The sequence below is a fragment of the Berghia stephanieae genome, chromosome 2 (genome assembly GCF_034508935.2).
Source record: "Berghia stephanieae isolate SIO BIC M18660-M18661 chromosome 2, UCSD_Bste_1.3, whole genome shotgun sequence".
Classification (NCBI taxonomy): Eukaryota; Metazoa; Mollusca; class Gastropoda; order Nudibranchia; family Aeolidiidae; genus Berghia; species Berghia stephanieae.
In genome coordinates this window covers 52,567,704-52,580,203 of record NC_088361.1, presented here as the reverse complement: position 1 = coordinate 52,580,203, position 12,500 = coordinate 52,567,704, and the positions used below count along the sequence as shown (strand labels likewise).

General features: G+C 35.3%; 1 protein-coding gene across 9 annotated transcripts in view; it reads left to right on the top strand.

Moving 5' to 3' along the window:
- The window catches only part of LOC144965141 (uncharacterized), a 77,997-nt gene that overhangs the window by 3,515 nt on the left and 61,982 nt on the right, over window positions 1-12,500 (top strand). For all 9 annotated transcript variants that reach the window (XM_078900122.1, XM_078900125.1, XM_078900120.1 and 6 more), the window contains exon 2: window positions 4,472-5,176. In XM_078900122.1, coding sequence (XP_078756248.1) covers window positions 4,678-5,176 — 499 coding nt within the window. In that variant the 5' untranslated portion in view covers window positions 4,472-4,677. The remainder of the gene's footprint in view (window positions 1-4,471; window positions 5,177-12,500) is intronic.

Sequence of the window (12,500 nt, the reverse complement as noted above, 5' to 3'; positions counted from 1 at the left end):
TTTCACAGAGAATTTAACGGTTTTTAAAACCTATTAGCTCTTAAACGATACGATACGATATTATAATCATTAATAATAGTCAAAAGCTTTTTTTGGTTGACGTTTGATCATTGATAGGCAGATAACAAGGGAAAAAATAAATGAGAGCAAACAATAATCATTACGGGAGGAAATGCACACCACAAAGTAACAAGCTTTGACCATAAGCAGCAGACGCGTACCCAACAAAAACCTTCCGGCACCATATTGAACCTATTCAGCGTTCATCGTGTTTTCGTTTTGCTGATTGTCTGAGGAAAATGAAAGAATTTCATTCTACAAACACAAATCTACAAAGACAAAATAATTGTATTAAATTTGGTAAACGACTTCCTTCGATATTCAAATTTTCAGATAATCTAAATAGGTTTTTCTTTTTCAGTTAACCAGATTCGTACAACCGTCAGGTTAATATAACATTTAAAAATCTATCTATTCTAGAAATAAAATTCATTTTGATTCAAATTAAATTTGATGTTTCGAATAAGATTAAGATATCTTAAAAATCAACAAAACCATTCAATTAGCAAGAGTGTCATATATCGAGCTAATGCTCTCTGACAGGAATTTTGTTTTATCTTTGTGAAAAATCTATCCAGTTTGTAATATTGTGTGAAGCGAAGCTCATCATGGTTTAATAGTAAGCCTTTAAATGTAAAAGACATCCCCCAACCAGTTATCTGCCGTCTCTAGAAAAACTTGTATTTAAAAATTTGACCAGAAAACTCGACCTTCAAATATCGATTGATTTAAATGATCCTCATCTTGCCAAAAACTCTCAAATCTTTTATTTATTTGTTTGTTTAATTGTTTGTTTATTTATTTATTGTCATTAAAGGTCTGTCCATAAAAGAGCTATCTTGGAAGAAAAATGTAAGAGCGATTTTTCTAACGTATGCGTCAGATAATCTTCACTGATATTCTGGAAGAGGACATTTTTTGTCATAAACAAATCCATGAAGATAAAAACATCTTTTGGTTTCTATTTAATTCACGTTTTATGCCGACTCTAGCCTGGGGGCTGAGATGGCCTCTACTTATTTCATATTAAGTTTATGTTTTAGAAATCTATATTTAGTACTTGTCGCTTATGGCAAAGTGGTATTCTTGTAACGCCGGGAACATTAAATATTTTTTGTGCTACAAAGCAATGATGTTTATTGTTATTGCTACTAAGTGCAAGATAACAGTAGAGATTAAAACAAATGGCTCTGACGCTGTTCAAACCCGAACTACACGGGTATGCACCTTTTGATCTGGACTCTCAATGAAGCTTCGAGCTTTGTCACTGCAGAATGCATTTCTCTATTTCTGTTTTCTTTCATAATATTATTCAAATCAATTAATAACGGTATTAATATTAAATAACTATTTGTATGAATAATAAACAACTTTCTTTCTCTCTCTTTCTTAAAAAATTAAATGTCTAAATTTTGTTGTTTAGCCCCAAGTCTGAGAATAGATTGTAGATAATGCTTCACTATTTAATTTGAGTTTTACCTGCTGTTTGGCAGAATTATGTCGAACTCACTCTTCCAGGCCTCTTCAGTGTTCTCAGTCACCGGCTATTTATTAGCCTTGCAGTTTTACAGGCAACCAGGAATTCCACGTGATGGTAATGACTGAGGTGTTGGTAGCAGGATATATTTTGGAGAAAAAATTGAGCATTTATATAGAGCAATATCCACTGAACGTGCTCAAAGCGCTTAAAAAGGGGGGTCCCTGGCCAAAAGCAAAATTTAACATTTAGAACGGAACATGACGCCTGATAGGCGATATTAGGCGCTGTTAACGGCCAGGTACTCAATTTTACACCTGAGTACGGTGAGAGAATGTGAGTAAAGAGCCTTCTCCAAGGACTATGCGCCGAGCGAGGCTCGAACCCAGGACCTTCCGATCCGAAAGCGAGTGTCATACCATAGATCACCGAACATCCAAGCTAATAGTCACCATTTGAAAAAGCAGCAATGATTGGTGAAATAAAACTGGCCTTGGAATGTTCCTATCAAATTTTATTTATCATTTCCATCTTTTATTTGCTTTGTTTTTTCTTCTGATTTACCTAAATCAAATAAGAACAACATCACACACACACAAAATATTTTGTTGACCTTTAGAATAACTTCGTCGCAGCATGATTAAGGAAACATGCACGCAAAACACACACACACACACACACACACACACACACACACACACACTCTCTCTCTCTCTCTCTCTCTCTCTCTCTCTCTCTCTCTCTCTCTCTCTCTCTCTCTCTCTCTCATCTCATTCTTTTCACAGCATGCATAGGGACAGACAAAATAGCAGGAGGATCGGTGAGTGAGTTCGTTTCGATGTCAAACGATAACATAAACAATGCTGCTTCTTTAGTAGCCCATAGAACAAACAACCTGTGAAATGTTATCGACCACAGGTGGCAGTGTCTATGACAGACATCTCTCACTGGATATTGATAGGTAGACAACAACTACAACAACAGTGCAGTATCTCGACCAGATTTATGTCTCAGAAAGTATGTCTCAGAAAAATGGAGTACACAAATGTAAAAAAGTCTGAGGTTCTTATTGTCGTTTATGTATCATCATTCATTCCATTAACCGGTGATGAGTAACTTAAAAAATTAGAGAGTTTGCTTCGTATTTCTAATTATGCAATTACATATTTAGCCGTGTCACCAATCATGACATATGACAATTTTTTAAAATGAGGTATATAAGTATAAGGCGCTTGATAAACTGCTTAAATATAAAATAGGTTTCATATTATTATGTTCTCGAAGATTAATCGAAACGTGTTGATCAATGTTCAACAGTGGAAATACTTTTATTAAAGTGTATCAAGTCTATAACGATTGAAAAGCTCTATTATCCAGAGATAAGTTCATATTATATTTATTTCTATACAATGGCATTACTGTTAAGAATTTGCATGTGGGCAAGGCTATATCTTTTATGATATTTTTCAAATTCATTTATCTCATTGTCGATACCGTCTTGAATATTGTGATCGAAGACATGAGTTAGATCCACGACACACATACACACACACACACACACACACAAACAAACATACACACACGCACACAAAATGGGTAATCTTTATAAATTTTAATCAAGATCACGTAAGTTGAGGATTAATTTTATCTGCGCACTGAGACGTGAATTATCGCACGATAATGATAGTAATATAATATAGAACAGTAAAGGAAGGTGCCCCAAACGTAAACAATAACAAGTTGCTAGTGATTTCCGTTAGGGACCGGAAAAATTTACGCACAATATAGGTCTCCCAATTTTGTAGTTTGAGTTGTAGGCAATACACTTTCAGTATTGAAAATATGTTTACATAAAATCTAACAGTTGCAGAAATAATATTATAAGGCTAAATTATTATGAAAATCAGGCTCCGAATAATTCTCGTTTTGTTCACACCAGCGGAGTAATTTGCTCTGGTCTAAAAATAGATAGACTGTAACTTTTGATAAATTTTAGAAAATTTTACCTTTTGTTCCATAAAATATCCATATCTAGACATTATTTGATGCATGATCGAGTATTTATGAATATGTGTTTCTTTTGCCACCTAACAGCCAAATTTTAAAGGTTATTTTTTTCTATTATTTACATTGGAACGTGAGCTGTCAAGACAGGAACATGTGGTTTGCCACGTGCTTCTCGACCTTTGTTTACGTTTGGGGCACCTTCCTTTACTGTTCTATAATATATATTCGTAAAGAATCGAAGTTGTGATCGAATTCGGATCTCATTCGTCATCACCGTTGCATGACGTCTCTCTCAGGCGGGCTCTTAGCCAGTTGTAAAACCATTAGAATAATTGGAAATAAAAAGGCTTAACGCTTCCTTTAGTTTTACTCCTTAAGTGGTCTCCCTTGTTTTAATTGTTGGTAGCAATTTTTTGTTTGTCTAACAATATCATTGCATTCTGTGGGTTATACCGAGTTGTTATACCTGATCAGCTCCTAGTTGCTAAATTTGTAGAAAGTCAGAAAAGCATTTCAACATACATAGGTTCTATTATTCAATGGGTTTTAGTTTTAGATTTGGGTATCATGATCTTACATTAGCATCGTATAAAATGATTATTTAAATAAGTGTGCTATCTTAATGGTAGTCGGCAGTTTAAAATGCTCTTTCCACTCCTCATATATCGGCATTAATTCCGTCTCAATTCGTTTAATGGCTCTAGAGAAGCACTCATTTTTCGGTCACTTTTTCCTCGAAGGTAATAGGTGTTGCGACGCTCGCTCATAAAATGATTTGTTATTCTTGTTTTTATTTTTCTCTTCTCAAAATGTTACGATGTACGACCATTAATGTTGGTTCAATCCCTCTTGTTTTAAAATAATGTTGTAATGAATCTTGAACGGTATATTTTGAGTCTTAAATGTGTTATCATCATTTTTCTACAGATGGGCAATCAAGATGACATGAGTGTCTGTAGCAGATGACGGTCTTTGCATAGATACACTATTTGTGCTAAAAAATATTCATGGATATTGACATTTGATGAGAACACTCCCTACATTGCTTCAACAACCATGTGACCACATTAACCTGGCCGGCCAACCACCCCACCACTGTGTCCATCTGAAGAATTGCGACATCAAAAAACAAAATGGTTGGCTTCATCGTGCCCAATTCTAGCCTCAACTCATTCGGCTCCATCTGCTACTGCATCATCACCATGGGTATTCACGCGTACGCCTGCTATAAAGACGTCGTTCGTTATCAGGAGGCCGACGACAGGGCTTGGCCCAGTAACGGTGGTGAGGCACCTTCGGAAGTGTCTTCCCTTCTCGGATTTACCATACTTTCCCTGCTTGTGATGCCGTTTTTCTGCATGGCATCTTTCTTCAAAGTTGGTAATCTGGCCAATGATGGAGTCAAACTAGGAAGGGACCAAGACGAAAGACCTAGAACGGCCACTGATGATGATGACAAGGATAAGAAGGAACCCACTGGTTTCAGAGTCTTGCTTAAAAAGAAAGCTGTGTATTTGTGGAAGCATTTCTGTCCCGTAGCCCAGACTCTGCACCTGCTAGCTGCCTTTCTTCTCTTATTGCCAGAGGTTCTTCTCACTGCAGTGGAGATTAAAAATGGATATAAATCAGCGGGTGAGTTATGATTTGTTTTGTCTACCCACTTTATCATTATTATGAAGAATTGTTCAGCAACGAGTAAACCTTTTGATTCTATTATCACCAAAGCATGTGTCTTCTAAAAACCGTTGTATGTCCTGTTTAAAAATCGTTCGGTTTCCGTTTTTACCCTTGTCCAACGAGGACGAATTTATCTTCTAACACCTTTTTTTTCTAAACGAACGGATTAAGAATATATTAGGCATGAGTGAAAACAAGGTATCGTTATATATTTATTCTGTCTAGAAATAGATGGGGGGAGGGGGGGCGGGTGAGAAGAGATGATTTGTCTTTCCTACCAGTAAATCATCTGCTTGAAAGGTGAGCTGTAAATCCAATGCGTTTACGCTAAATTTATACTCCAAGTGTACACAATTGATAATCAGCCAAATCCATCGATGCATGTCACGGCGACCTTAGCCCAGGTTCCAACTTGATGATGATAAACGCATTCCAGGTCATTAACACCGAGTAGATGGAGCAATCTGGTAACAGGGAACCACAGAATCCCTGCCAAGTGATGTGTTTTTCAATACTCACCTATCAGCATTGCCTCGACCTCCATCGCTGCTCAAAACGTAATTTTAAAATAAAAATTGTTCACACAGGTACTCAGACGCAGGCTTTTTTTTTCAGGGGGCAATTACATTACCATTACTTATTGTAAGCATAACCCTTGAGGTAATGATCCGTGCAAAAACTATCCGCATTATCTAAATCCTTCTTTAAAAAATATGAAAAAATCCAACGCTTCCACTTAACTTAGACTGGGGTTCTAAAAACAAAATCCACCCTTCTTACCATTCATAGTTATCTGCATTGCATCTGCCTGGATAATATGTTATCGTAATTATTATCACACACAACAATTCCTCCCAACCCTCGCCCCCCAAAAAATAATTTCTTAGTTTTATGCCTCATTCAATCAAGAGACGAAAATTGCTTAAATTCCAGTGTTAGATTGTCGTTTGCATTGGGTAGGTATATTTACGGATAAGGGAGAGACGAGAAAGCATGGGGATGTGGGAAACAATAAACAATGCATGCATCTATTTATCTGTGCAATAGATCTATCATGGCCTTTGTCTTGTGGTAGGGAAATCATATTGCATAAAGATAACGCTTGATATGCCGCCAAGAACGTGCACCTATCTTATCTCTGGGTATTATTCTATGCAATAGTACTCTCCGCCGAAATGTCATAGTTATTTGATTGATACGAGATTTAAAAAAAAAAGATAAAGGAAAGTTCCCACGTAAGTATATAATAATTTTTTTAAATTGATAGTAATATTTTATGTCTAATATTTTTGAGTAAGAAAAGAGAGAATTATAAAATAAAACAAAAACAAAAATGCAAAGGAATATAGAAATATAGTCTCAAATACTCATATACTTAATCTACACAAATATGACAGATCCAGAGAGTGAGATTTACTTACTTCTAATTTTTTTTTCATTCCTATATTTATTTTATCTATTCTTTCGCTTTTTCATTCGTTATTTTATTTCCCTTATTTTTACTGGAGATTATTTGTATTTCTGTTGTTTTGAATATCAGGCATACCGCTGTTCCGTCATCACATGTTTATGTACCATTTTCTAGTGTTGTTGCTCAGCCGTTGTAATACTAAACATGTTTGATGAATCACGTTTACAGAAAGTGAACTTTGTATTTTATGGCAATGCTATATTTTGTCTAGTATGGTTCTCTAGCGTCGTTTGTACCCTATTTTGTCTCAGCATTTCAAAAGTATGCAAAAGAACGTTAACTTTGGTTGATTCAGGTTTTGTCAAATGCAAATCTTAGTTTGTGTGTGTGTGTGTGTGTGTGTGTGAGTGAGTTTGTGTGTGTGTGAGTGTGTGTGTGTGTGTGTTATGTGAGTCGTGTGTATTACTTTTAATATTATATTTTCACCATTCCACAGCACTCTACCATAATCGTTACCAGATGGCGGTTTTGTGGTCTCGTAGTAAGACATAGCTTGTGACCTTTAGGGCCCGAGTTCGAGTCCCGATGAGATCCAGGCAAAGTTGAGTCCTTGGAAAAGACTTTTGCTCACATTTTGTCTCTACACCAATCAGTAAAACGAATGTCTGACTTCTGAAAGTGTTGCTTTTGTCTAAATAAGTGTACTAAAACCTCACATGAGCCATCCTTCATGCTAAAGGCTTATGTTAGCATAGAGACCTTTGCACAACTTTAGTAGATTTTGCACCGAACAATGATTAGGCTTTTGTTGTAATTGTAATCAAAGATCACTGCCTTCAATGCCATGTTTTTTTAATGGTCTATTCTTTTCCGATAATATAAATCATTCTATCACTAAAACCTCATACAAACGTTTTAAAGCACTCATGTACACCATTTTTATAAAGGGGGGGGGGGGGGGGAGGTTCAAAGAATGTAACACTCTGTCAATTTAACAAATTATCTTTACCTATATTCAAGAAGTCTAAGCGAAAAGACACTCATTCCTATTTGCAATGACCCAAATCAAAAACAATATCTAATTCGTGGTCTACTTACTCTGCATATTATAGACTCTTCACATGCCAAAGTTCAATGAATGGTTGAAACAAAATCTTTTGAATTGAAATGGAAACACCAAGTGTAGCCGTGACAGCTTTCAACATATCGTCAGAACAACCTGTATATATTATTATATAGACGTACAATTTAAACATATAGCATTATTACGTTTTAAATATATTATTTTCTTTTTGGTTAATTTTAGGCTTGAGCCCTCTCTAAACTTTTACCTAAAGCTACATGTACATTTTGAGCAAAAGGTTACACTTCATTCCCTATGTCTCATATACTAAGCCCAAAGCCATTGTCTTGAGTTTGTTTTGAATATTTAGCCCATGACTTTATTTTGGAGTTAGATATATATCGATCTTAAACTAGGCATGCATTTTATCGGAGTGGTCTAATACAAATTACTTCCAATTTGAAGTTACATAATTACATTTTAATATTCTCCCTCCGCGCGTAAAGTAGAACGATATCTTTGGTTTAGAAAAATAAATAAATACATTTCCCTTTATTCATCCCATAGGGGACATTTGTCTCTAGGGTCTATTCCAAGAGAAGACTGGAATAATCCAGGCGTAAGCCGCAGTGCAGCGCCGCAAATTGAGCTAGGGTGAGGTGACTTGCTCAAGGCCACACAGCGCCGCGGCGGGTCATCGAACTCAGTACCTTTCGTTTGTTGAAGCAAAGACCTTACTGATCCACGCTGCCCCCACTACGGTTAGGATATTTTCCGTAATTCTTTATCTATCCCATGAGGAATAAGTTAGCAACTCGATTACAGACGGTAATAATTTAAATAGACGAAGTTCCGTCAACAGCCCATCCACTGTGAGGGTGTCAATCGGATACCATCAGTGGCATTCATTAATTGGTAATTTCACGCTGAGTGGGAAATCACACGCCACAGCCAGATCCATTCCCTGCTCATTATTCCAAGGGGCTTTCAACACAAGGGCTATTCAATCTGGCAATGCTTTGCTGGCCGGCCAGAGCGCGTTTTGCTGGTAGGTGGTAAGAAGATTTCGGCTGTCAAGGACACCGAACAAACACTATTTTTTTCCAATGAAATTTGGGTTTCGACTCTTATTCATGAGGAGAAAATCTTTAAAAAAGTAAAGAACGGTGACTGCTGTGCTAAATGAAAGATTCAAGACGAATACATAGACATCTATGTTTTAAAAAAATCTTCTTCTACTACACGATGGATTGACTCACAAGGCTTCTGATTGATAAACAAAACTGCGCAACCGCAATGCAAATTTAATCGACTTCTTTCGTCGCGAAGTTCCAGGTTTGAGATGTTTAGATCTATCAATATTTGAAGGACGAGTTTTCTGGCCAAATTTGTAGATACTTGTCTTTCCACTTTCCAGAGTACGACTGTTAAATATTTCATGTTTTTCAGACTTCAGTTTTGTAACATGCTTTAATAGGATTCCATAGTCGTAACGTCACTTCCTTCATAATGACGCATGGTAACTTAGCAACACTGGCTCTAAACTATCGGAACAATGGCGGATGCCCGCATGAAATATTTCTCCGGCAAGCATAAAAGCGTATCCAGAGGAAAAAAAACATAAACTTGATCATGTTTTGAATTTTACACATTCTGGTCACAAGACATATGAAAAGTTCTAGCCAGCTTGAAGAATAAAAAGTAATGATTTTCTTTGTTTAGAACCGAGATGGCCGCCGTTGACGGGCGGCGTGACATCAGACTACTGAATCCAATTCTTATTCATAAAATTGCCCCTGAGAGTTTAAATTGATTTAGGATTTTGTACTGACATCACTGTCTGCTTTGGAAGTTTTGAGACCATTCAAACTTGTTATATAATGACGCAAATATTTAGTAGAAAAATAGAAGAAATAAAGGGATACATTTTTCTAGACTTTTTTCTGATTGTATTATTTCCACAACCTTACAATCACATTGTGGTTCGCAATTCTTTATATTTTCTTTTATTTCTTAACTATATTTAAAATGTTTTGATTTTCTATTGCCTTCTCACAAACCCACGTTTTCTCGATTCACGTTTGTTTGCTTTCCCCATAAAAATAAACTTTCCTTTCTTTTTCTATTTTTAAACACTGTAGACTATTTGGCAATTCATACCAAAATAAAGAAAGGTTTCTGGATTGTTTCTGATTTTAAAAAAGAAGAGGAGTGTGGATGTGCAAGTGTTTGCCTTTTTTTTTTTCTTTTTTTTTTTTCTTTTTTGGTTTTGTTTTGTTTGGTTTTTTTTAGCTCTCAATCAGGAGTTGTTGTATCAGTTCAACAATAAAGTTATATTATCAAGTCTATAAACTTTATTTATGTGACCCATCGTCTCTGAACGGTATTATGTGGAGATGATTGAGTGTATAGACAAAATTTGTGACTTCGGTTTGATTTATTAGCTAATTTGCTTTTATAATAGAAAGAATACAGTTTTAATTTTACTTTTTCGAAGCTTCTAAACTTGTATTCACTTTTCTCTAACCTATTTATATTATATAAGTAGTCAGGCTCAGAAAACTGGACAGGGCAATCGTGTTTGTGATGCCATTTAGTTTTCAGTCCTATTATTAGTATGATTCTTGACTTGAAGTGAAATAAGACTCTAAATGTGTTTTCTGAATTGTTTTTGTTTGTTTTTGTTTTTTTGTTGTTTTTTTTTTATTTGTAAAATCATGCGCATTTTTTTGGTCTTGTATCTGTAATACGGACATCAATTTGTACTGTTTTGCTATTTTTTTGCTTTTGTTTTGTTTTTTTGTTTTTCCTGTGTTTTTAAATACAGTTTGTTTTTTTCTTCTTATAGGATATGTTTACCTGTGAATTTGTGTAATTGTTTGCATGTGTGTGTGTGTTTGTGTGTGTGTGTATGTGTGTGTGTGTGTGTGTGTTAGAGCGCCCGTACTTGCATCGTGGCAAGAAGATCAAGATCATTGTTTCATACATATTTTTTCGGATATTTAAGAAGATCAAGATTGGCTGTTGTAAATTTCACCTTATCTTACACACTTTAAAATATGTACTTAATCCCGTAGATTGTGCTCATGTACTTTTTAAAGAGGTTTCCTATTCCATTACCCTAAACTGCGCATTAGTCATCTACTCACACGTTTGTAGGCCTTTCTAAAGAATACTTTATAAATGCCCACACCCACTCTCCTAGGCAAGCAAACCTTTTTAACCAGTTAACTGTCGTACTCTGGAAAGACACGTATTAAAAAATCTGACCATAAGACTCGCCCTTCTCAAACCTGGGACTTCGCGAGGACACCTTCATCATGGTAAAAATAATCTTAAACCTGGGTTCTTGCGATATCTGAAGGTCAAGATTTTAGGCCAAATTTTTAGTTACGTGTCTTTCCAGAGTACGTCTTTGAACGGGTTAAAAACGAAAAACGTCCTCATTAAAAAAAAACCCCAAACTAATTGCTTCACAACATTTGATGCATTTATCTCAACCTTATTTTTTTATGTTCGTTTTTGCCTTCTTAACTCCCAAGTAGATGCGATTATGAGTCATTTCAAAGTAGATGTTTTCTAGCGTCTCTGCCAATTATCTAGTAAATCCTGTGTAATTTGGAAACTAATATGAAAGTGTCTCTTTTCCAAAATTTAATTATAAATAATGAGGAAGAAGAACCTTATGCAAGCGTGGCTAGGAATAAGTTAAGTTAAAAGTATGAGAGTAACAAAATTGTTTAGATAACCTGTAAATCTGCGTACACTGCTTATACTTTGTTCTCACGCAATCAAGATAAAGGGGGAATAGGTATCGTGCTGATGAAATGGAAATCATTTATAATGAGTTTGTTCTGATGTCTTGACGCAACTTTGGTGTTACAGTTATACCCATTATTATACCCTTTTCCTTATGGAGAAAACCCGATCTGACTAAAAAGAAAAATATAACAAGGCTCTCTATTTTTCTTTGTAAACATAATGTAGGATTCACCAAATATTTTTTCCTCCCCACGCATCCGGTTTTAGTCAAAATAGATCTTGACGCGTAATGATATCTGTATCACAACGATAATTCTTTGGACCAAATATTATTACGTCGATTAAATATTATCTTTTAGTGTAAATAATGATAAATATTGATGAGAAATAACGTGGGAGGTTCATTGGAGGGGTAAAACATTTGAACTCCAGCTTGTAAATTTCAATCTCGTTCTCAACGCACGCTCCGCTTCCAAGGTTGCGCTGTGGAATTGGTAACTTTTTCGAAATATCAATCACAAGAGTTCAAGAATACTATTTTGTTAAAAAGTAAATAATATATATATCTATATATATCTATATCTATATATATATAGTTTCAGTTTAAAAAATGAGTTCAACTAGATTATTAGAAATAATGGCAGTTATGGTAAGGAGAGCAAAATTTTGCCGCTGTTCTTTGCATATAAAGAATTTATACATATCCTTGTACCAGGACAGTAACCTGCTAAACAATTTTAAAACAGTGCGGACAATGCATTTTAATTATAAAAATCAAGTGGGTTAGTATAGTATGATATGAATCTGCTGAAAATCGTTTTTTCTTCTTCCCAAATTGTCTTTTGAAAAAAACCCAGTAAACATAGTTATTTGTTGATAATTAATGCCTTTTCTGGTTGTTAGATTAGAACACGTCGCGTCATATTACTATTTTTTCTTTTTATATAAAAACGTTAAACTACATTGCTTTTTGTTTAGACGAGCCCATTGTAAACATGAATAGTGAATATAGACTTATTCACGATATTTATCCATCTTCCTTT